Genomic DNA, 26569 nt, shown 5'->3' on the forward strand with positions numbered 1-26569 from the left:
TGGCTTCAGATTGGCACAGCTCTGGTCATTGTGGCCAATTAGGGAGTGAACCATCAGATGGAAGACCTCTCCCTCTGCCTCTCCTCTCTGTGTGTAATTCTGACTTTGAGATAAATAAATAAGTCTTTTTAAAAAATTCAGTTAGGTAACTTAAGATCTATTTTCTAAATCTTTTCAGACATAATTGGGGGTCTCCAAATTTCATTGTAATACTGAATTATGAATTTATGAAAATTACATAAAAAAGACTATAGACATGAATCTATTGTAAGGACAAAGCACTGTTGTTTATATGAAGTGTTTTCCTAATTATAATCATACCTTAACAGAAAAGTTTAAAAATTCAACACTATTTTATTAGGATAAGATGGTGTTTTTAAAGCATGTTGCTGATCAGCAAGTTTCCAAAATGTTATGACTATTTATTTTACCTGATGCATGGATAAAATAATTATAAAATTTATAAATATTTCACAGCCTTTTTCTCTCCAACCTCAAAAATTCCAGGAATCAAACTGGTTATTGAAATTTCCTTACAATGTCAGTTAGGAAGAAAATTATTTTTCTGTTTAATAAAATAAGAACTAGCTATTAATACTAAATAATTTAACTACTTTTAAATACTAAATAATTTAAAAAATACTAAATAATTTAACTACTTTTAAATTACTTGCATTTTACATACAGATGCTTTTTAAATTTACTTCCCATCGTAAATTTCTTTCTGATGTTCATCACAATTAAATTTCATTTACCTGCTAAAGAGTTCAGTGAATTGAAACCTGCTTTCCTTACTGAACAGAATTTATTTCCAATAAACTTTAATATGGAAAACACTATTTCATAATGACATCTATTAATTAGTCTGCTTTCTAGTCCCTCTGGTATGATACTACTGATGAAAATAAAATATACAAAGATTTTTGGAATATACAAAATAGTAGGAAATCATCAAGGTTTCCTTCATAGTGGTCTTGTATTTTTTTAGATTTCTACATCGATAAGTGATGCTTTCTGATATTATACTCAATCGGTATATAGAAATACAATTTATTTTTGTTTATTGACCAATTTATATTTACCCACTTTGTAAATGAATAAATCACTTACTAATTTTAATAGTTGTCAAGTCTTTTAAATTCCATATACACGGTCATGTCAAGTGAGAACAATGATAATAGTTTTTTCTTTTCAACGGTGTTATTCTTTTGTTTTTTTGCTTACTATCCCAATTACTTCTGCCAGTACAATGTAGAATAGTGTTGACATTAGCAAACATCCTTTTCTACTTCCGGGTCTCAGGGTGAACACTTTCAATATGACATTAAGATGTTTGCTGTGGATTTCTTACAGAAACTTTTTATGGTTTATGGCAGTTACTTTCCTTAACATCTTAGAGGTTAAGATGATGGTGATGATGATGATAATAATGATGATGATGATGATTCCATATGTATTTTGGATTTTATCAGATTCTTTTTATGCCTGTATATTGATTGATTTTCAAATATTGCCTTATATTCCCAGAATAAACAAACTTGGCTATATGTATATTCTTTTTTTAAATATCACTGGATTTGATTTTCTAATTTTTAAAATTTTTGTTCTTACACTCAAGAATAAATTTGGCCTGTACATTTTTTTTCTTTTTGTACAGCTTTCTTTTCAGATTTTGGTATCAGGAATTTGTTGGTCTTACACATTTGATTGGGAAATGTTTCCACTGTTTCTGTTGTCTGAAAGTGTTTGATATATTTGTATTATTTGTTTCTTGAAAGTTTTTCCCAGCATATAATGTCTTTGGAAAAATATTCCATGTGAACTTGAAAGGAACGTGTATTTTGTTACTAAAATGCTAATTACTTCAAGTTTATTAATTGTGCTTTTAAAAATCTTGTGTTTTCTTATGGTGGTGAGGGGAGAGGCATTCTATGAGTTATTGAAAGAAAAGTCTTTTTTTATATACTTTCTTTTAATCCTAAAATCCTGATATGCAATAAACAGCATGTAGCTTTTTCCTGAGGCGCATTTAAGTGTTTTGGCAAATAGAAGAATGTATCTAAATGCCACGTATGTGAAAACTTCAGGCTTTATTGAGTCAATTCTGGATTTCTATAAATTGATGTCTGTTCTGTCAAATTTGTCCTCAAATTGTCCTCATACTTGAAGGCTATGTTATTAGGGCATACACATTTAGCATAAATCGTTGTATCACTGATTCATTTGTCATAACATTTTCCTCTTTATCTCTTCACTGACTGCCTTAAGGACTGTTAAGTCTAATAATTTTGTATCTGTAGCTGCTTTCTTTCAGCTATTATTTTCCTGATACTTTTTTCTAACCAATCCTAGTCAACATTTCTGTGCTTTTATATCTAAATTGCATTTTATAACAGTGTACAGTTGGGTTTTACTTAATTATATATTTTGTTTTGACATTTTTTATTTTTAATAATTATTCAGGTTATTTTTGTGTATATATTTTTAATGTTTATTATTATTTGAGAGGCTAAGAGGCACAGAGAAAGGTAGAAAGAGATTCCATCTTCTTGTTCACTCCCAAATAGCTGATGTGTAAGGGTGCTTCAAATAGCTCATGGGAAAAAAATGGAACTAAAAGACTAGTTTAGGGTCTGGCACTGTGGCTTGGCAGGCTAAGGTGCCACCTGAAGCACCAGCATCCCATATGGATGCTAGTTCGAATCTCAGCTCCTCCACTTCTATATAATCTCCCTGATAATGCTCTGCCAGGGAAGGCATCAAAGGGGGCCCAAGTGCTTGGGCCCCTGTACCCCTATGGGAGACCTGGATGAAGCTGCTGGCTCCTGGCATCAGCCTGGCCCAGCCCTGCCATAACAGCCATTTAGGGAGTAGACCAGTAGATGGAAGACCTCTCTCTCTGCCTCTGTCTATCCCTCTCCGTAATTCCACCTTTCAAATAAAATGAATCTTCTTTTTTAAAAAATAAAGAGTAGTTTATTTTGGTGCAAAAAAGAAAGGAAATCCATACCGATTTTTCATATTATGATTTTTTCTATGAAATTTTTAAAGGTCCTAAATATACTTTCCAATTATTTTTCCCATTCTATGGATTATCTCTTTGTTGTTTCCTTTGCAATGTAGAAACTTTTTAACTTGCTTTATCCCATTTGTCTCTTTTTTCTTTTGTTGACTATGCTTTTAGGGTCATATCCAAAAAATCATTGCCCCAGCCAATGTCATGGAGTATTATGTGTTGTAATTTGGATGTTTCCTACTGTTCTATCTTATAATTTGCTAATTATCCTACCTGGCTTTTTCTAATCATCTTTTAGCTTCCCTATTGAATGTTTAATTTCTGGGGTTTTTTTTTTTTTTTTTTTTAGCTATACAATGTTACTTGGTTCTTGTTTTAGAAATTCCACTCATATGTTGAAATTTTCTAGCATTTCCTATATTTTCTTGCACATTCTTCATATGATATTTTTCAAAACATTCTTAATGCATCACTTGTAGGTTTATTTCTATAAGTTGTTTATAAATTTGTGTTTTTGTTTTGTTTTGTTTTGTTTTGTTTTTTAACAGGCAGAGTGGACAGTGAGAGAGAGAGACAGAGAGAAAGGTCTTCCTTTTGCCATTGGTTCACCCTCCAATGGCCACCGTGGCCGGCGCGCTGCAGCCAGCGCACCGCGCTGATCCAAAGGCAGGAGCCAGGTGCTTCTCTTGGTCTCCCTTGGGGTGCAGAGCCCAAGCACTTGGGCCATCCTCCACTGCACTCCCTGGCCATAGCAGAGAGCTGGCCTGGAAGAGGGGCAACCGGGACAGAATCCAGCGCCCTGACCGGGACTAGAACCTGGTGTGCCGGCGCCGCTAGGCAGAGGATTAGCCTGTTGAGCCGCGGTGCTGGCCAAATTTGTGTGGTTTTTTTTTTTTTTAAATTGAAAATCTCTCTCTCTTTAACTCTGCCTGTCAAAAAAAAAAAAAAAAAAGAAAGAAAAAAGAAAGAAATTCCTTCTTAGCTTCTTCACCCCCAGTTGTTTCTGTTGCCCTATGATGCTTGGCACCTCATGTACACATGTGCAGTTGGAGTTGGCAAATACATGAAGGCAAGTTGTATACATGAATATGAGCTCAAATTTCACTGGGTTCTTGGACCTTTAATCCTTGGCATCCTTATGTTAGCATCCTCAAACTTCAACTTCTGTCTTCTCATCCCTGTAAAACTGTAAGCAAGCCTCACATTCGTGCTCTGCATCTCTTTACTTTCAATTAAACTGCGACTTTCCCTGAGGGAAAATGTGAAGGGAAATAGAGGGCTCACATCAGCATGAGCCTCTGTTCTCCAGAATTGTGGCTTATTAATGACTATTGCTTTGATTGCTTTTCCTTTTCTTATGTGATTTTTTTAAGAATATTCATGGATGTTCCAAGGAGGATCTTAATTCTAATTCGACATTTCCTATCATGGCCAGAGTTTAAATTTTGATAGGTGACTATTTCAATAGTCAATAGGCATCTGAAATTTTCTAGGTTGTGTTCTTACCAAAGTAAACTGAAAAGATAAGATACCTGACCTCACAGTGCTTACAGCTTACTTTAGGTAACTGTAAATACACATGTAAATATACACTATACAATAAGATACTACAAGTTGATATACAAATAAGGAAGGGTATGGGATAGAGCAATGTGTATTTAAGTGGATGATCAGGGAAGGCCTACATGTAAGGTGTAACATTTAAACAAAGATGTGAAAATCAAGTGAGAGAATAGCCTCAGAGTAACTGTCAGGTAAGTATGTAAACCCTGAAATACGAACTCACCTAATGTATTAAAGGAACAGATAGTTTGCAATATGTAGAGCGATTAGTTGACGCGGAAAACCAGGGAGGAGGAAGAAATAGAAAAATGGCCTGGGATTGGTCCACCCTAGGCCTGGTTTATGATGTTAGGCACTTTGGGTTTATAAGTGCAATACGAAGTTATTATTAACTTTTGAGGAACAGAGTTAAATTATGTTTTACATGGATAATTTAAAAAGTAGAGATTATACAGATTATAATTAAGAGAAGCTAGTAATCAAAACCAAGTCACACATTAGAAGGTATTATGACTTTGTCTTCCTTTGACCTCTTTTTCATCCCTTTTCAATTTCTATCACTTTATTTTAAATCTGTCTTTTAACTCCAGAGGACATAATCACATCATGGGGTATCTCTGTACTTTTTCCCTTTTATTTCTCTCTCCAACTTTCCTGTATGCAAGTACAAGACTTACCTGAACAGAATTTTTCCTTTTTCACTTATTTAGGTAATAAAAATAATTTCCTTTTGGATTAAGTCTTCTAAATGTTTAAGATACATCAAACTATAATTATATAAAAACAATTCTAATGTAATTATTCTCCTTCAACCAGCAAAAAAATGAGTGGTTACAATATGGCAGGTATAGATACTGGTCCGTATGCAGATTGCTATGAAGATAGGTTCATAGACAGAAATAACATAATCCCAGGTTTACAGGATGTCAGAAATAGATTTGTATATTTGCAATGAGTTAAAATTCCTTGAAGGAAAATGAATGTAAAATTGTCTTTCTAAGTAATCAGGATCAAAAAACCTAGATCAATCTGCCATCAAATTTTTCTGTTTAATTATTTATTGCCTCAGAAATGTGATTTATTGTAACAAACAGCTGATTAAGGGGACACTGATAAACAGGAATCATTTTGTTTCAGTTTTATTAAGTATAGTTTACCCTAATTTATTGGTGCCAAGAACTTGAGGCATCTGATTTTGCCTTGCATGCAATTTAATAAGTTAAGCTGCTATGTTTGCATGGATGCTGGTAGAAGAAATGAGACTTCCGGGTTACAGACAAAAACATCTATCATTTTTACAACATGCAGCAGGAAATGTGTGTTTTTCTTAGATTTTTGGTCCCCAGGTTCCATGTCTTCAAGGTAATCCTAGTAATCCTGAGGCTAGCAAATTCCTCCTCATCGTATAAAGGACGATTAGCATCCCTGTTCAGCATATGCCCCCAAAGAAGTAGTTCTCTCTTTTATATTGGACAACAAATAAATTTTCCCTCTATCCCAAGGGAAACATTGTCTGTGTCTTCCAAGTCTATTAGCTATCTGCATACTTTTGAAAGGATAGTCTGGAACAAAGCCTGTTGTAGGTCATGGAGAAATATTAGAAAAGTGATGGAGATTTATATCTCAATATATAATATCCATCCCATTTCCTTATAATACACCACCCCAATAATCTGAATAACCTAACTGATGGGAACTGGGACAAAAATCATTGAATTTGCTCCGTGATGCATTTAATTAAGGTTATTACCAATACCGCAACTGGCTTTTTACTTTTTACTATTGACCTTCTCATTAGGTTTGAGGCTTTAATCCAGATACAGAGGATCCTTTCTTGTCCCTCAAAGAGACATCTAAGATAATTGTGCCATCCAAAATCCCTCTAGTCAATGAGTTGATGGTAACCTGAATGCTTCTCAGTGCCATATTTGTGTTTTCTTAAAAATTTGAAGATGTCTTATGATCAGGTATCTTCTAGGTAGCATTTGTACACCATAAGGGATGACTAAGTGTGAAGAGATTTTTTACAAAACAGTTGCAAGATTTGGGTCATATTCTACTGACTTGATAGACTTCTTTTTTTTAGAGATTTATTTATTTATTTGAAAGTCAGAGTTATACAGAGAGAGGAGAAGCAGAGAGAGAGAGAAAGTCTTCCATCCGATGGCTCACTCTCCAATTGGCTGCAATGGCCGGAGCTGTGCCCATCTGAAGCCAGGAGCCAGGAGCTTCTTCCGGATCTCCCATGTGGCTGTAGGGGCCCAAGGACTTGGGCCATCTTCTTACTGCTATCCTAGGTCATAGCAGGGAGCTAGATCGGAAGAGGAGCAGCCGGGACTAGAACTGACACCTCTTGATAGACTTCTTAATAAAGCTAAGGTAAATGACTGTCAGACTGTGGTCAGAACCTTCTGGAAGGGTATGGCAGACTCAGTATTAAGCTAAATGTAAGGTGTTTGCAGCAGTTTAAAAGATACACAAGAAGAAGATTTCAGGGGCAGTGTTTAGGACAATCAGTAATGTCCCATGTCTCCCCACTCTTTACAGGGTACTGGATTGTAGTTCTCTGTTCAAAATTAGATGTCCAGCTTCAGTGGCTGTAGCTTTATTTCTATTTTCTAGCTTCCTATTGATAACTTTTCTTTTGGGAATTCAGAAACAAGGAACACATGCATTTACTCTTTTGGGAAGTTCAAAAACAAGGAACACACACAACTTAATGAGGATTAATTTGAAAGCATAAGTTTCCTTCGACAAGGCTGTACCAAGAGGATATGTCAGTTATCCTTATCATGTCTAGAAATAATCAGGATAGATTCCTGAGTTGTCCAAATAGATCTATATTGGCTTCAATGCACTTTTCCCTGTTATTTCTTAGGAAGTGGCTGCAAGGATATGATATTTTTTTTCAGGGGACTGCCACATTCCAGTGAATGTCAACCTGCCATGTAACTGTGTGGATGGAAGGGCATGAGATAGGTTGAATCAGATTATCCTCTTGTTATTTAGTAGATTTTGTGATAAAAGGAACATAACTATCCAATTCAAGTGGTCCAAAAAACAGAAAAATTATTCAAGCTAATTTCAAGGGTCATATGGTATGCCAAAGACAGCTAATTAATAACCTGAAAGATGTCAACAGTGGCCGGGCTTCGAAGTTGTAGTCAATTTTCTAGAGGCAGTCAAGGGCAAAGATCCACTAGATGAGAGCTCTTCTGTTCTAAGACATTTGACTAAATTTTTCAGGAGTCTTAAGTCTTGTATGCATTAATGGTTTCTACATCAGGAACTGAGTTTTTCCCAATCAGTAATTTGAGTTCAGTTGTTCTCATCAGAGAAGAGGCTATCATCGTGACATCTATATGAAGAACCAACATAGTTCTATAAGCAGTTGTAGTTTCTTTTCTATGTTCGAGAGCCCAAAGCAAGGTGTCTTTAGTATGCAAGTCTTTCATTTTTCACAAAAAGACCAAACTGTGAGGCCATTGGCAATAGCCCAAGAGTTAGTTGGATTTTAGCTTAGCAAACCATCCCTGAAGCTATCTAAAGGATTTAGGGAAGTTTGGATTAATTGAGGTCCTGTCAATGCAGCAGCTTTGTTTCAGGCAGTAGAGATAAAGTTTTTCTAGGGGCTGTCATTTTGACATAGTAGGTAAAGCCTCCACCTGCGATACTGGTATCCCATGTAGGCTGTAATTCGAGTCCTGGCTGTTCCACTTCCCATGCAGCTCTCCGCAAATGGCATGGGAAAACATCAGAGAATAGCCCAAGTGCTTGGGCCTCTGCCACCCACGTGGGAGACCCAGAAGAAGCTCCTGGCTCCTAGCTTCAGCCTGGCCCAGCCCCTGGCATTGTAGCCATCTGGGGAGTGAACCAGAAGATGGAAGGTTCTCTCCCTCTCTCTCTCTCTTTCTCTCTCTGTCTCTCAACTCAGACTTTCAAATAAATAAATAAATCTTAAAATAATAACAATGAAATAAAAGCTTTTCTATCAAGAGTAGCTACCTAGCTACCTTTTCACTTAAAGCTGTGTTGCTACAGAGATCAGGTTAACTGCACTTCCATTTCCTTTTGACAAATGACACTTTTGGAGACTGTCCCACCTTATGAGAACCCAAATTGCCCCACCCAAAACAGAGTAACAGATCAGAGAGTCTCCAAGGATTAGTCGTTATTTCTGAAAGAGGCCCATAAGAAGCTAATGGCTTCTTTAAAAAAAAAAAAGATTTATTTTATTTATTTGAAAGACAGATTACAGAGAGACAGAGAGAGAGATCTTCCATCCACTGGTTCACTCCCCAGATGGCCTCAATGGCTGGAGCTGTGCTGATCCAAAGCCAGGAGCCAGGAGCTTCTTCCAGGTCTCCCATGCAGGTGCAGGGGCCCAAGAACTTGGGCCGTCTTCCACTGCTATCCCAGGCCATAGCAGAGAGCTGGATGGGAAGAGGAGCAGCCGGGACTCGAACCGGCTCCCATATGGGATGCTGGTGCTTCAGGCCAAGGTGTTAACCCACTGCGCCACAGTACCGGCCCCATGGCTTCTTTTTAATAGGAGTGCACCTGCTTGTTTTTTCAGAAAGTCCAATATTCCAAAACCACAAAGGACGCCTCTGGGTGAAGGCTGTCATCATTGCCAGGGGTTTCAATCAAGTACTAAAGCGGTATAGTAAGGTATTGGACCTCTTTTGTTAGTCGTGAAAAAGTCAGTGTTTTTCCTTTGCTGCTGTGGGAACTGTTTGTTCTTCCTTATATCCCAAAAAACTCTACCTAATGGATGGGGCCCAGACTTATGTCCAGATTTACTATTGCCAACAGAGTTGTGATAACACCCAGCATAATCAGCGACTAATAAATAGAAAAAATAGATACATAGAAACTAATGCTTTAAAAGTGGTGATATAATTTACATATTAATTTGACTTGACAACCAACACTGTGTCATCTGTATAATAAAATCCTTGGAAATCCTTGAATATCAGTGCTCACCCTAAATCCAGATCCAGTGGTCACGCTATCAGTGGCCAATCTACTCTTTTTGAGATAATCCCCTCTAGGACCTACAGGATGGAACAGCAAAGCTTATCACCATCAATTTCTACTATACATTCAGATATGGAAGAACAGTAATTGCACATTGACTTGGCCTAAAAGACCTTACTTACAAGGTAAATTTAGGACCTTACATCACTGTGAACCATAGTCATATCTCTTGAGTTGAAACCTTTGGCTCTATAAACCAGGAGTCTTGATAGGATAGTGTCCTGTGCCAGTATGGGAAACACTGTCTCTATATTTGCATACTGTCAGCTATGCAAACATCCCTGAAACAACAGTCTAGATGAAAGTCATCACAGATATGCAGGTATGAAAGGCTCATGAATAATTATCTCCTGCCATTAAGTACCTAGTCATAATGAACTTCAGAAGCAATGATGAATAATGAGTCCATAGTGCTTGACAGACTTTAAAAAATAGTTTTAGCCATCTAGATGTTTATCTCTCCTTCAGTAACTTAATAAGAATCCAAAAGAACCTATTTGAGTAGTTTCAGATGGTATGGTTATCTACATTCGCACTTTGATTTTTTACCTTCTAATTTTTAAAATGAATTTTCACTGATGTTTTTATTTGTTGACTTAGTTTAACTGATTTTATTTTCTCTTTCATTCAAACAATTTAGAAGTCAACATGTAAAGAACCAGTATAATTTTCTTTAAACAGCCAATATTTTATGAGTTCTTAAACCCAAATGAGGTGGAGAAAGCTAATATTATACCAGAAGAGTCAAATTTCTAATTGTTTCTTGTCTCAGGTGAGGGGCAGAATCAATAAATTTATAGGAATAATTTTTATGAAAGAGGTAAAATGTATTAGGCTGCTTTCAGCTCTGGAGTTTAGTCAAATCAAAGTCACAAAGTTATGTGTGTATGTGTGTGTATTACAATGTTTAGTTAGAAGATAGAAAAACAAAACCTAAAATAAAGGCAAAGGACAAGACTAAAGAAAAAGTTAAATATTTGGTATGATGGAAAGAGACATACATGACAGATAACAGCAATCTCCAACAATATGAACATGTATGCTTCTACACTGAGAAAAGTGAAATTTGGGAATTCATAATGGGATACATTTTTGAACCGTTAAGTATTGTAAAATGCTATAAAGGGAATCACTAAATATTATAATTATTTTTGATACAGCAAGTGTCAAATTGGACAGAGGAGAAAAATTTCGGGGCAAGGTGGGAGAGGAAGTAAGGAGAAGGGGAATGACCAAGTTACTACTTTAAAAATGTCTAGTACCTATTCAACATTAACTGACTTGTGTCCTCGGCAAGTCTGGTCCTAGTGTCATACATCAGGATTTCTCTAGATGGCATGAAAATTTCCTTATAGATATAAAAACATTATCATCCTTATTATTTGTGGCTCCTGTTTCTGATAGCCTTATGCTATACTCTCTCAAAGTTGGATTACAACAAAACAAGTTCTTCTCTGATCAAAAGCCAAATTATATAATATATATAGGGGTGGTATGTATGTATGATATATGTATATGTCATCAGTTGTTCAATTAAGATTATATAGTTGCAAAGGTATCAAAGTTAAGCCCATTTGATAAGAGTCCTTTAGTAACCATTGAGCTACCCAGACCCTTAACTGAATGTGAACAGAATAATTTGTGTAAATGTGTACTGAATAGATTGATATCTTAATATAAGGTTTTAAACCATCTGTTTATCTTTCTTGGCCAATTCCTCCTGAAAATTTGAGGTCTTATTTCCCTCAAAATATTAGATAATGCCAAATACACTTGATGTTAAATACTTGAACTCAGGGTCAGATTGTGGTGCAGCAGAATAAGCCACTGTCTGTGAAGCCAGCATCCCTTTGAGAGAGAATTTGAATCTCAGCTGCTTCACTTCTGATCCAGCTCCCTGCTAATGCATCAGGAGAGGCAGCAGAAGATCTCCTAAGTGCTTGGGTCCCTGCCACACATGTAAGAGAGCCACATGGAGTTCCCAGTTCCTGGCTGCAACCATTTGGGGAGTAAACCAGCAGATGAAAGATCTCTCTCTCTCTCTCTCTCTCTCTCTCTCTCCCTCTCTCCCACTCTCCCTCTCGCTCTCTTTTACTGTCCCTTTGAAGTAAATACATAAATCTTTTATAAAAAATTAAAAATTATATAATTAAAATTCTTATAAATCATTAGTCTTGTTAATATTTTTGGTTTTAATTATATAATTTCTTAAATAATTAGTATTTTATATTAAACCTCTTCTTTATGTTTCTAAAATTACTGAGATTGTTGGATTATAAAGGCTTGTTGGAATCCCAGAACATTTTTGATCTTATATTCAAAATAAGAAAAAATATTTTTAATTTTTTGACTTTTATATAGCAATTTGAAAAATGAAAAATGTCTCCAGAATTTATAGAGCCTGTCCAAGGAAGAGTACCCTTTATTTACCTGCATGACAAGGAAAAGAGATCACGTGTTTGTGAAATCTTGCTCTGCTGCAGAGACAAAACAACTAGCTTTCTAGAGGTTCTTTGTTAGCTGTTTAACTAAAAGTAAAAGTTCATTTAAAAAATAGTGTAGAAGTCAGACTTCTTATCCTGATCCTTTTCCACAGCTACTTGTTAGGTGGTACATTGCTTCTTATACTATTATCTCCTTCACATCTTCACATCTTGTCTTCATTTTAGCAGTTTTCATGAGAATAAAAATACCAATTTGATTATAGCTGATTACCATCACCCTTGATCTTTCTTGGGATAGATCATATTTTCCTTTATCACTTAAAGAATTTTAAAAAATCCAAAGCCAGCATCCAGTCCTTGCAATGTTGTATCAAATGGCAATTCTTTTTTATCAAATTTATCACCCATCGTAAGCTAATCAGAAAATTTTGGTTGTAAAAATTAGTAGGAGTTTACTGAATTCTTGGCCTGATTTATCAAGCAATCAACATAAGCAGCTCGAATATATTGCTAAGAAATTACAGTAGTTTATTTTCCCATACCTTCCCAAAGGTGCCAAAGCAAATCTGACACATAGTCTCTTGTTTTATTTGTAGTATGGCCCTGAATCGTAGCCATTGTTTTGGAACCACCATTTTCAGCCTTTTTCTTTCTTTCTGTGAAAATGAGAAGGAGAAACAGTAACAGTTCTGATAAGAGAGTGCTTGCTCATTCTGTCTTTTCAATAACACCTTATGTAGGAATACTGAAATGCATAATTTTAATTGACAAAATTATATATGTGTATTGCATACAACATACATAATATTTTGAAATATGTATTTGTTGCAGAATGGCTAAATTCAGCATATTAACATAAACCATTACCTAACACGTTACCATTTTTTTGTGGTGAGGATGCTTGAAACTGACTGTCCCAGTGACTTTCAGAACACAATACAATGTCATTAACTATAGTCATCATGTTGCACAGTAAGCCTCTTGAATATTTTCCTCCTGACAAGTAACAATTGTTTCCAAATAATCTCTACCTAACAACTATTTAGGTGCTAAATTACATAATCAAGTCACACAAGTTTGCCCATATTTCCTAAGACTAAATGTCATATGGAAAAGCTGCCATTGCCTTGCCTGCCTGCCTGCCCTCAATGAGTTCGTCCTGCCCTTCCAATAATCTTTCAAAAAGCTATCAAAAGACACTGACATTGTATAAGTGGGAAATTGCATGTAAGTCTCTAAAATATAGTAATTCAACTTACAAATAATAAATATGATTGATAATTTTAGAACCATCTTAAAAACAATTTATCCAGGGCCATGGTGTAGTTAAGCCACAGCCTGTGACACCAGCGTCCCATATGGGCACTGGTCAAGTCCCAGCTGTTCTGCTTCTGATCCACCTCCATGCTAATACTCCTGGGAAGGCCAGAGACATGATATGCCCTTGAGCCCCTACCACCCATATTGGAGACTGAGGTGAAGTCCCTGGCTTTGGTCTGGCCCAACCCATACCCCACCCCAGCCATTGCAGCCATTTGGGGAGTGAACCAGTAAATGGTGTCTCTCCCTCTCCCTCTCCCTCTCCCTCTCCCTCTCCCTCTCCCTCTCCCTTCTTCCCTCCCTCCCTCTCTCCCTCCCTCCTGTGTGTGTGTGTGTGTGTGTGTGTATGTGTGTGTCTCCCTCTCTCTTTCTGTAACTCTGCCTTTCAAATAAAATAAGTGAATCTCAAAAAGAAAACTTGACTGGTATTCTGATCATTTTTTTCCCAAAAAGATTCAAAACACATCATTGAAACACAGAAGTTTATCCTGAGCTACGCTAGATAATCCACTCAAATCAGATTCAGATAGTTATACTACATGCATATATTTACTACAGTTTTATTGTAGAAAGAATACATTTTGAAATTCCATAAATGGAAGATTTTTTTAAGATGAAGAGAGAGGGAATTTAGGAATTTCAGTTTGTATTTTTGTCATTCTAAGTAGTTGAATTAGAGAATATAATACTAGAAACCATGTTCCTTATATTGTGTTCATAGCCACTAAATCCTCCTCTCCATCCACTTAGAAAATTGATTAAAATTGAAAAAGTGGTAATACAGTGTTTAAGACATTATTTATAGGAAAGTTAGGGCTAATGCATCACAATAAAATTTTAATAGTGATATTTGATAGAAAATATAACTTGCATTGTCAAGAACAAAAAGTTGATTTCTTACAGTGATGTGTTTAAATTTCTCTCAAGAATGAGAGTTACCATTAAATACTCTGAACAATATGAACTTCATTTTTAGCATACTGAATATCAAGTTTTCACTTTATTTGAAACTTGGGGATGAAGTCTTATCCTTTTTTTCTGTATGTTTTCATTAAGTGGATACATACCATCTCACAATAAGTAGCAACTTTCCTGTAAACTAAGATTGCAATATACTTTGTCAACATTCATAGTATATAAGACAATGTAAAAGAAACTTTACAAAGTTTATGCAAACTAACCTTTTTAACTTTTTAATGTGGTTACTTGTTCAGGCTTCCTTAGAGAAAGAATGGCTAGCTTTAGATTCCACCCGCTTCCCTTCACAAACACCACTGCTTTCAAACCAGCTGCACCGGCCAAAGGTAACATGTCATGGAAACTTCTGAGTGCTTGATCTTTGCCCGTTTCTTAAGGTTATGCTATGCTGCAGTGATTAATAATACAATTTATTGACTTGAAAAACATAATTACTTTTAGAAGCCTCTGACTTCCTCCTCATCCCCAGATGTAATTTTTCATGTAGCTTTTCTTTCATTTGCTCCTTTTTTTTCTTTATTTTGGATTTCTTTCAACACTTTATTTCACAGTAGCAAAAAAAAAAATTGATATACTTCAGCTGCATATTTGGCAGTCGACTAAAATCACTAGTTGACAGCAGTTTAAAAATACAAAAATATGCATTAAGAGGGCAACAGCTGAAGATTCTCAGTCAGAGGTCAATGAACTGCAATATCTGTTATTTATTTGATAATCTTTGAAGTTTTGTTTTCTGAGATTTTTTAAGATCTTCGCAATTAATCATTTTGTATATGGGAGCTATACCAAAAAGCAAATTCTGCTCCACTACAACAAAGAATATTTATGTGTATTCCATAAATTTTATTTTATCATCCTTTTAAATTTTATAATGAGTTTTCCTTAGGAGGCAACTTGTTAATATCTATGAAAAGTAATACAATAAATGGTAGAATTTTCCAATTTATTTTATATTTACTTACATTCTTTCTTGATAAGATCTCTGGAACCTTAAAATATGATGATACTTCCCTTAACTTACCAAGTCATCCAGCTCAAGCATGGCTCTGTAATGAAAAAGAAAATGTGTTTTCATCAGAACACCCAGGATTAAACAGCAGGTAATCTTTAATTGCTTTTTCAGAGGATCAATCTGTGAATGACAAGGATATTACATTCCTTTAAAAAGTATTGCAAAAATTGATGTGAACTTACTTGTTGAGAAGATGGAACATTTAGTATTAAAAATATTGTCATGATTTAATGGTCTTCAGTGTAAAATAAGGTGAGGTAGGTGAATTAAAACAACTACAAAAGTTATGTGTCAGCGAAATAGGGTCGTTAATTGTTGAAAGCAAATAGATCTTTAAATACTACTATATAGGTAGAGATAAGGATTAGAATTAAAATCCCAGTGCTGCACTACTTTCCACAAAAGGCTTGAAATATGCTTCAAGTAATTGAAATGTAAACATTTTAAATTAATGGCAGACTTTTATTACTTTTCAAGATAAAGTTTTCGTGTAACTTAAATGCATTTTATTCCCAAGTTTGAGACAGCATAAGCAGCTTGTAGTTTTTAAAAAGTGCTTATATTCCTGTGTTAATTCAGTTAAAAGTGGATTTTTTTCTATTGCCAGATCAGAAAATAGAACTTTAACCACGACATCTGAATCAAAGACTAGTAGAAAGAGTTTGCTAAAATCTGAGAAAGAAGAAAAAATTTCAGAAGAATGGTATGTGGTCTATTTTGTACTAAAAAACTGAGAAATTGTGGTATTGTTAAATGTCCAACCAGCTATTTTTTCATATTTCAAAAATATCTATTAATTTTTGAGAAACTGTATATCTGATTAAATTGCAGTTTCTTAGCTGGAAACACAAATGTATTTAGAATGAGATAATGCAGATGTATGTGTTTATTTGTATATATACACATGTAAATATTATCTGTAATTTTTTGCCTTTTAATAGGGGTTTTAAGAATATTGCTACTGCTCAACAAATGTTGAAGAGGGCACAGAAAATGAAGTCAAAGAAACTAAAGAAAAAAATAGGTGAGTAATGCTATTTGAATTATAATTTGTATAATATTGAAGATAAATTCATTTAAAATATTTATTTCAAATTACATTCAATAGGAACAGAAGTGAATGCAGAGATGAATAGGCCTATGGTAATGACTCAAACAATAAACTTAAGAAAATTTGTAGAGAATCATGCTGTTACATTGAATGCCCTGTTATACTCTTTTTTTTTTTTTTACTTTTTCTGTCTCTTATCTAGTTTGCTATTGATTACCTATCTATTGTGTACTAAGAATTATGTTATAATTTGTTTCTGAACTGGTTTATTTTGCAAATTGTTGATTCTAAAGGACACCTACTTCATGTGCTTCTTGTTTTATGTGATTTTAAATTGCTCAATTATTTAATCCAACTTATAAATAAACTAGTCCATGGAGTTTAGTTGTGCAGACTTCATGACTTTACAACCTGGAAAAGAAATATAGTTTATATCTTTTGTGATCTTATTGAACTCAGGAAATATTCAAGGCCATCTTTTCTTCTATCCCAAGTTACTCTTGAAAGCATTTGTCTTTTTTTAGACACTTCCGATATTTTAATATAATTACATAATATATGGAGTAGCTTATATATATTAGTGAAAAATAGTATGGTATTATGATTTTATATCTCTAATTAAAACTATTTGAATATATTAGCTTAGTAATATAGGTAACTTATTACTATATTTACCAATTGACTCAGAAGCTCAAAGTAAACAACTACTTCATGAAAAAACTCTTTTAGTTTCTTTTCTGCAAATTTCATTGTTAGTGAACTATTTCCATTAAAGTTTTACCCCTGAGATGAGTAAGAAATCTATCCTAACCCTCTTCTTCTAGTTTATGTAAACATATGAAACATTCAAAAATGTATTTTGTCCTGCCCATTCATTATTCAATACAAACTTATTTTAGATTATTAATTCAGCAAAGTTATAAGAAATATGTATGTAATTTTTAATTTTAAAAATCATAAATAAAAATAGCCACAATACTGTTGATTTCCAAGGAATAACTGGTATTTATTGGTACATCTCACACTAGCCATTTGATAAATGACTGGTGGCTCATTTTTCTCCTCAAAAATATCCAACTGTTCTTTCTTGGTGATTTATTAATGACAAATTCATTTTACCCTGTGTCTTTTTGAGATAACTTATTATTAGTTGTGTGCTAAAAAAAATTGGAAGCTTTGAAATACTGAAATTTTAATCATTTTAAAGATAAATACAAATAAATACTATGTTGTTCTAGCTGCCTTTTCCTTCTGCCTCTGATTTTGTAAATTCCTTTTAAAGTCATCAGGACTTTGTGAGTTGAATGCTATGTGGTAGTCACCCCACTCAATGAGTAATTCCAAACCCTTAACAATAGTGAGACTTCCTTGCAGTTCTGCGGATATGGAATCCAGTACAGCAAATCAAGTTAGTTTGATAAACTCTTCTATTGCTTTGATGTATGTTTCTACCCATCTTCAAGAGTATCAGAAAACATTCTTTGCTGTTTTGAGAATAAAGTTTCTGAAACTGCTGGGCAAGTTCAAATATCATTATTTAAGAATTCATTCAGCCAATATCTAAAAATAATTCTTTCCTATTTATGTTCAAGAAGCTTTGCAAGAATAATTTTTTGTTTCTGAGATAGTTGTCTGAAGTAGCCTCTATTAATGAGGAAAAGACTATCTTGTATTTTCCATATGATTGTCTCTCTGGAAACACAGATCTTTGTTTTTAATTCTTCTAATTGAGGGTGGGTTTTTTTTAAGTTGAGTACATTTTTAGGAAGTCAGTATTAATAACTCTACCAGAGGAATAATAAAGAATATATATTCAGACTTTAAAATTACTGTTGTAATGGTACCGATTAAACACAATTAGGCCTAAATTAAACCTCTTTATATCAGTCACAAGGGGGCACGGTAGGGCAACAAATGAACAAGGACAGCCAGTTGTCCACTTCAGCACATTTAACCCAACATTTGAGTTAGTGTTAAGCATGACCTGTTAGTTAAAAATCTGAAATGGCGATTGTATAATTTTATGGAAATTGTTACTCCAATTATATGATTGTGGACCCAATTACATTTTACTACTGTGAAAGGTTTTGTGTCTCTGTTAATGCTTTTGTTTCATCAAAATAATACTAGATTTAAAAAAAGAAACAATTTTTCTTTAAAATTTGAATGCTAAAATGCAAAATTTATTGATGATTTTTTAAAGATTATTTATTTTGAAAATTAGAAATAGAAAGAGATGGACAGAGAGAGAGGGAGAGAGAGAATCTTCCATCTTCTGGTTCACTCCCTAGATGGTTGCATCGGCCAATCTGAAGCCAGGAGCTAGGAGCTTCAGCTGAATCTCCTACATGTGTGGCAAGCGCCCAAACACTTGGGCCATCTTCTGTTGCCTTTCCTAAGCCATTAGCAGGGTGCTGGATTGGAGGTGAAGCAGCCAGACTCCGGAGCCCACGTGGGAGGCCGGTGTTGGTGTGGCGGGCTGCGGCTTTACCTGCTATTCCACAACTCCAGCCCCGAAAGATGAGGTTTATATTCTCTTCGCTCTTTTCCTCTGTTGTTTTTCACAGAAAATAAATATATTAGAAACATTCAAGAAGTTATTAAGGTTGGCAAATATGAAAAAGAAAGTCAGAGGGATCCTCTCCAATGATTCTGTTTCATTTATCTTCTGTTTGGTTCATTATGTAGCACTTACTTATAGATCATTTTTGTTGCAATGAGTAAATTATTTAAGACTTAGATTCTAGCCAGCACCGCGGCTCACTAGGCTAATCCTCCGCCTGCGGTGCTGGCACTCTGGGTTCTAGTCCCGGTTGGGGCGCCGGTTCTATCCCGGTTTCTCCCCTTCCAGTCCAGCTCTCTGCTGTGGCCTGGGAAGGCAGTGGAGGATGGCCCAAGTGCTTGGGCCCTGCACCTGCATGGGAGACCAGGAGAAACACCTGGCTCCTGGCTTCGGATGGGGGCAGCGTGCCGGCCGTTTGGGGGGTAAACCAATGGAAGGAAGACCTTTCTCTCTGTTTCTCTCTCTTACTGTGTAACTCTGCCTGTCAAAAAAATAAAATAAAAATAAAAATTAAAAAAAGACTTAGATTCTGCAGTACTTTACAATTTAATAATTTGTCTGTGTTATATTATCAATTTACTTGACTATATCCAAAATAATGACTATTATTTTAAATTTTTATTCATTAATTAACACGATGTTTTAAATATTTAAATTTGGTTAAATTTATTTTAAATTTCCAGTAATTAAAATATATTTTTTGGAAATGGAAATACAATTTTATTCATTTTGGTGCAAAAATATTGAAATCCATTCATTTTTTTTTTAATAATACATGTTTTCCTGTATTGCTTTATAGGCCCCTCTAAGTCCTCTATGGAGGTAATTTCTTACCCAACTTGCAAAATTTAAAATTTCCAGCCACTAGGGGGCAATATTGTCCATAAAACTGGTGGGAGACTTGTTCAGTGGGTGTAGGGAGAAAGGCAAGATACTCAGAGAACAGTAACTGTTAAATGAAAGATGTTATGTCCTTCAGTCTAACAAAACAGTGATCTTCAAGAAAGCGGGGCATAAACAAATAAATGGTGAATAGGAACTTTAATTCAAATTTCTTCTATAAAAAAATCTCAGGGCAATTTGCTCTATAGGGAGCACGTAATATTTCTGGTGTGTGTCATATATCTTTTCATTAACCAAGGGATGTGAGTCCACAATATTTTATTTAAGGTGAGAAATAAAAGAAAGTGGAGTGTAATGGAATAAATAACAGAGAGGAAAATTCTGTTGAGGAAGCTGATTAATGAAGCAAGGGACTGAGCAAACATGTGGTGTGGGCAGCTATTAGGAGAGACAGTATTCAGGACTTCTGTTAGTATAAGCAAGTCCATCTGTTTTAAAGGGCAGGAGGAGGAGGAGGAGAAGACCAGGGAGCGAGGAACTGATTGGAAACCACAGAATGAAAACTAAAATTGTGAGGTGTTATCATGATTTGCTCAGTTTATGTTTGGGTTAGAGTTGTTGTTTTTCCTAGTCAGTAATTGCTATTTCCCTCATGATTGATGTAAGCTACAACTAGTAATGACTGGTCTTGTCTTGTGGATTTTGTTTGTTTGCTTGTTTTTGCTGTTGCATCATGGAGCAAAGTAATTTCAGAATTTGGTGACTTGCATTGGAATCTAGTAGATACCCAGGGAAGCTTAGAATCCTGAAGATGATGCAATGAAGAACGTCGTATGTAGGGTGAGAATTACAGGTTTATTGAAAACATGCAGGGTCAATGACCTAAGCATAGTGAGCAGAATTGGTAGCAAGACTAAGATGAGCTGGATAGAGAAAGGGAGTGGGTGTGTGTGTGTGTGGGGGGGGTGATGTGAAGCACTCACCAGAGAGGATGAGGCCAGGATGTCGAGATTTTTATATTTTGTATATTTTATTTACAGTTTTTATATGTTTATCACACCTGTGCATATAAAATTTAGAATTCATAGTTAAAAGAGTTAAGATGAAGCAAACAAGGTTAATTTAATTGTGAGGGTAGAACCACAAGTGGAAATAAGAATCATCTTGCAGCTGATTTTGACACCTAACATAGTGTCAAACACATTCAGATTATTCAGTATATGTTTGCTGATTTTATTTCCATGAGGAAAATAGCTTGAGACTATCTTGGTCATATTTAATCACAGCAATAATTAACCCAGGTAGAAAAGTTAAGATAAGCTAACTGTGTATATACATTAAGCAGTTCATGAGCAATAGCAAAGCAATCAGCTTGTAAAATGGTAATACATTTAATGAATATTAAAAGGGAAGAATCCATGGGAACTGTATTAACAAAACTCTAGCAAACTGGAGTTTATTCAAGATGTATGTTGTTTACCTTGCTTATTTCCAAAAAGAATTCACAAGAATATTTTATCAATTTATTATTTATTTTATTATTTTATTTACATTCACAACAACATTTTATCAAATGTTATTTCTACGCTTTCAGCAAACCAGTAATAAAATCCATTAAGTAATTAATACTTGAGGGCTGAGTCTACTTGTTCCCACACTGAATTTGAGGAACCTGTTATCATGCCTCGTACCTGGTAGATATTTAATAAATAGCTATTAACTGACTCCACAATATATTATAATAAATTAACTAATATCCATTTGACAATGTATGTAGTGTGACTATGTGTGTTTATTTTAGTGATTTAAATATGTGTTTGGGGAGGAAAATTTTAAATTAATAAATGGTACTCCTCATAAGATGATGAAAATTAGGTCACCATTAAACACTAAAATGACATTTCTTTTACAGCACTACTGTACTTGTCAACTACAGAAAATGAGCAGTAATAACCAGATTTTATGTAAAAATAATGATAAAATATACAGTAGGCTTAAATTAAAATTATAGGAACTAAACAGGATTATTAATGGATGAAATAATTTCATGGATATTCTTATGCTTATCTAAAATTATGTTACTAAAATGAAATCATGGGTATAAAACATGAAGTATAATAGAGCCACATGCATAATAGGAACTTGCTTTACTTATCTATGGGTTACGTGAAGTATTTTTCAAAGCTGCGTTTAATAGCCACTGCCTTGATTTTTTAAGCATTTTTATACTCAATTTAGACTTGCTATTGATCACAGAGTAAACTTAAGAGTACAAAACTGACTCTGTAGTGCTCTAAAGGTAATACAACCTGTACTTAAAAATCCTTATCTCCTGGCTTTCTTACTGGATTGTGTATTTTTGAGGGGGCAAAACAGTGGTGTTTCCAGGAACTGTCAAATCAAGTGATTATTTTTTTTCTCTCATCTAAAATTTCTGTTTCTTATCTTATGCCTTTGCAATTTCAATTAATTTATGTCTTAATCAGTTTAAAATGATGTAATCAGAATGTTTTTAGCTAAAAGGATATTGAAATTTACTATTCATTCTGGGGGCTTGTGAAATAAAATTATTTTAAGTAAATTGATCTGGACACTTCTTATAAATAGTTTGAATGTATTGTTTGACTTCAATGATAGTTATGAGGAAAGTACAATTGTTATACTTACTTTACATGATAAGAAACCAAGTCAAGGAGAGATTATTATTTGTGGAAAGAAATGCCAGAGAACTTAAAACAAAATCCATAGTTTTTATTTAGTGTGCTTCATTGCATAAAATGGAGCCAACTGTGGATCTATGTTTCTTACGTATCTCAGCTTATTTTTTGTAGGATTTAAGGTTTTCTATGTGAATATTATAGGTCAGAAATACTCTCATCCTTTAACTTGTAATTATATGCCCGTTAGCTGTCATAAATTATTGAGCACCTCTATTTACTGTTGACGTGGGCTTAATACTTTACCCATGATCTTTTTAATTCTCACAGTAAAACTTCAAAGTCAATGTTATTTCTGTTGGTCAGAGGTGAAGGCAAAGGGTACAACCAGTTTGTCCAGAGTCACACAGCTAGTAAAAGTTAGAACTGGGATCTTTCCTAGGTCTGTTGAATTGTAATGTCGTTGCTCAGAAAAATGTAGATAAATAGAAAGGTAAGAAGAACAGGAACATAGCAAGACTGTTGTAAGGCACGCCAGCAGGTTATCAGCTGCCATGGAGTTTGTAAGCCTGTGATAACCTGTCTGCCCTGATTAGGTAACACTTCTTCTGACAGAGCAATATTGTCTTGTAAATAACTCGGATAATAGATAAAAACTGAAATTAACATACACAAATGTTGTGGCATTATTGATAATCCATACTGAATTCATCTAGAAACATCTAATAATTAAAACACCTTATATCACAAATGCTTATAGGATGTACCCAAATATTAACCATTGTTTTCTGAAACCTTGAGAAATATCTCTGGGGAACATGTAAATCATAACATAGTAATGATAAATTATTATGAGGAGGCTAATGGAAATCATCAGGTCCTTCATGCTAGAGAATAACTGTAAATATAGTTTATTGTGCTTCTCTAATTCACAGTGTAAAATCATGCAAGTGTAGGATTTAATCTAAATATGTAATCTTATATTTATACCCATTTAACTTTCATTTTTGCATTCTGCATATTCATTTCTATTATACTAGATATTAATAAAAGATTCTTAAATTCCCTTACTTTTGCAATCTGATATAAGATACTTAGAAAATGTATGCCACCTAGAATTGTGGTTACTCTACATATATAACTTTCTACTCTTTATTTGACTTCCAGTACTTCCATCACTATCTTCTTTTCTCATTGTTTTTCTGTAAGTATAGTCTCTTTTTTCTTTGTCTTAATACATCAATACCAAATCCCTGTTTTCACATTTCATGAAGCCATTCATTACCAATAAAAATTATGGAGCTCTACATTAGCCATCATCCTATTTGTTTTATAAAATCGTCACTATGTTCTTAAAATTATATACATGAAATACATGAAATCTGTTTTATTTATGTAAAAAATCAATTAAAAATTTTATATTTTTATATTTTACCTTTAAAATATAGAAAATTTTGTCTTTGTTATAAAAACCAATATATTTTAATGAAAGATAACTCAATATATTTTATGTTATACTAATAAAATCTTTTTCTATCTGTTCTTTATCCCACAGCTCTTTGCTTGTAATATATCAATGTCTCCACACTTTAGAGATAAAAACTGTGTATAGTTTTCCCTTTAACTATAACTTTTACTTAAACAGTTATGCAAATTGAGCATTGGCTATATGTTTAATCAGATAACTGAACATAAAGTTCAGAATAACATGATCATCAATTTTATAGAGCTTTTAGAGTAGATATTACTTTAAATACCACCATAAAGGAAATATTATGGTCATTTCAGAGAAGGAATGACCAAAGCTGAACTTTCCTGTTATTGTTCTCTTTTTGTCTAGATCCCACTGTGCGTCTAACATTATTCAAAAGCAATGAAAATAAAGTTTCTGTTACAAAGTCACCAAAGAAGGCAAGGCCCAGAAGAGTTGGTTACTTTCAAGGTATGATTTACCAAGAGATAAATATAAAGCTTAAAAGATAAGACAGAAAATTATACATAATTTTTTAATCCTCAATAAATCCTAAAGTACATATTTGAAAAATTAAGTATAACGTGTGCTTGAATAAAGTCAAAATATGGCTCTTAGAATTAAAATACTAATTTAGTATACTGATACATTGGCATAGAAATTTAGTGCTTATATCAGTGGCTATATAAATTCCTTATTTTATATGAAATTAATATAATTGCTATTAATATTATTTAAATTTAAGTGACAGATAATATCAGTTGAACTGATCACATGTTTAAATGATATTTCAATATACTTAGTTGACTGCCAATATATACAAATTGCATTAAACACTAAAATTACATACTGGAACTTAAAATTTTTATTTTAATTTTTTTTTAGTTTTTAACAGTTTCAATATAGTTCATAGAAAAAATTCTAAGAATATAATGATACTCCCTTTCTTCCTACCTCCCTCTCCTACTCTCTCTCTCACACCCACCTCCCTATCCATATCCTATCCTCTCTCCTTTACTTTTATTTTATTTTATTTTATTTTATTTTATTTTATTTATTTGACAGAATTAGACAGTGAGAGAGAGACAGAGAGAAAGGTCTTCCCTCCGTTGGTTCAACCCCCAGATGTCCGCCATGGCCGGAGCTATGCCAATCCAAAGCCAGGAGCCAGGTGCCTCCTCCTGGTCTCCCATGCAGGTGCAGGCGCCCAAGCACCCAGGCCATCCTCCACTGCCTTCCCTGGCCACAGCAGAGAGCTGGACCGGAAGCGGAGCAACCGGGACTAGAACCAGGTGCCCATATAGGATGCCGTCGCCGCAGGCGGAGGATTAACCTAATGAGCCATGGCACCAGACCCTCCTTTACTTTTATTTAAAAGGCAGAGCTACAGAGAGGCATAGGCAGAGAAAGAGGGAGGGAGAGAGATCTCTCTGCTGGTTCACTCCCCAGATGGCCACAATGGCTGCAGTTGTACCAGTCTGAAGCGAGGAGCCAGGAGCTTCCTCCAGGTTTCCCACGTGGGTGCATGACCCAAGGTCTTGGGTATCTTCTACTGCTTTCCCAGGCCATAGCAGAGAGCTGGATCAGTAGTGGAGTAGCCAGGACTTGAACCAGCACCCATATGGGATGGCAGCACTGCTGGCAGCAACTTTACCCTCTATGCCATACACCAGCCCCTCTCCTTTAATTTTGAGATAATATAACTTTATATTAGAGTCAAGGGCTTAATGCTTCATTAAATAAATAGTTCAACAGTGAAAACCAAGAAGATCCTAGCTTAGCAGAAATATAGGCAAGGGCTATAAGTAATAATCAAATGGAAATATGACAGTTTCATTCATATACAGCAAATTCAAAATAATCACAGGTCATTAAAACTATAGTAGTAAATATTTTAGCGTATTTGAGGACTGAAGCAGGCTCAGTTCACTTTCAGGTGAGCGACTTACACATCTAGATGTAAGATTATTTTCTTTATTTCATCATTTAAATGAACTATGGACCTATAAGAAATATTTAAATGTTATTGAGGAGCAAATGTGACTTCAACACGCTTACCATTATCCTTTTTCATGATGAAATGTTTATGATTTTACCTGCAACTGAACTAAGATTGCCAATGAAAAATAGAATAGAAAAATAGGAGGCAAGTATATTTGAATGGAGAGGGACTATTGAGAATTTTCAGGGGCAGGTATTGTGGTATGATGGTTAAGCTACTGCTTGGGATGGTACATTTCCTAACGTGTTGCCTGACTTCAAGTCCCACCTCTGCTTCCAGTGCAGCATCCTGCCTGTGTGTACCCTGGGAAGCAGCAGGTAAGGCCGTATGTACTTGGGTTCATGCCATCCACGTGAGACACCTTGATTGAGTTACAGGCTCCTGGTTTCCACCTGACCCAGCTTTGGATATTACAGGCATTTGAGGAGTGAACTATTGGATAAAAGTTATCTGTCTCTGTTTCTGTCTCTCCACCTCTCCCTGTGTGGCACTCTTTCTTTCAAATATAAATAAATTTAAAAACATTAAAAATTTATGAGGATTCTCAATATTTTATCTTCTGTAAATATGAAATAACTCCTAAAGTGACTGCATGTTCATAGCATGATT

General features: G+C 34.6%; 1 protein-coding gene across 7 annotated transcripts in view; it reads left to right on the top strand.

The window, feature by feature from the left end:
- The window catches only part of LRRIQ1 (leucine rich repeats and IQ motif containing 1), a 240047-nt gene that overhangs the window by 104005 nt on the left and 109473 nt on the right, over window positions 1–26569 (top strand). For 6 of the 7 annotated variants that reach the window (XM_008256858.5, XM_051845711.3, XM_051845712.3 and 3 more), the window contains exons 19-23: window positions 14598–14687; window positions 15340–15461; window positions 15981–16076; window positions 16315–16397; window positions 24328–24429. In XM_008256858.5, the coding sequence (XP_008255080.2) occupies window positions 14598–14687; window positions 15340–15461; window positions 15981–16076; window positions 16315–16397; window positions 24328–24429 (493 nt within the window). The remainder of the gene's footprint in view (window positions 1–14597; window positions 14688–15339; window positions 15462–15980; window positions 16077–16314; window positions 16398–24327; window positions 24430–26569) is intronic. The other variant, XM_089307544.1, reaches the window with a different exon arrangement.

Source organism: Oryctolagus cuniculus, chromosome 11 (assembly GCF_051225735.1).
Source record: "Oryctolagus cuniculus isolate XC-2025 breed Fujian yellow rabbit chromosome 11, ASM5122573v1, whole genome shotgun sequence".
Lineage (NCBI taxonomy): Eukaryota > Metazoa > Chordata > Mammalia > Lagomorpha > Leporidae > Oryctolagus > Oryctolagus cuniculus.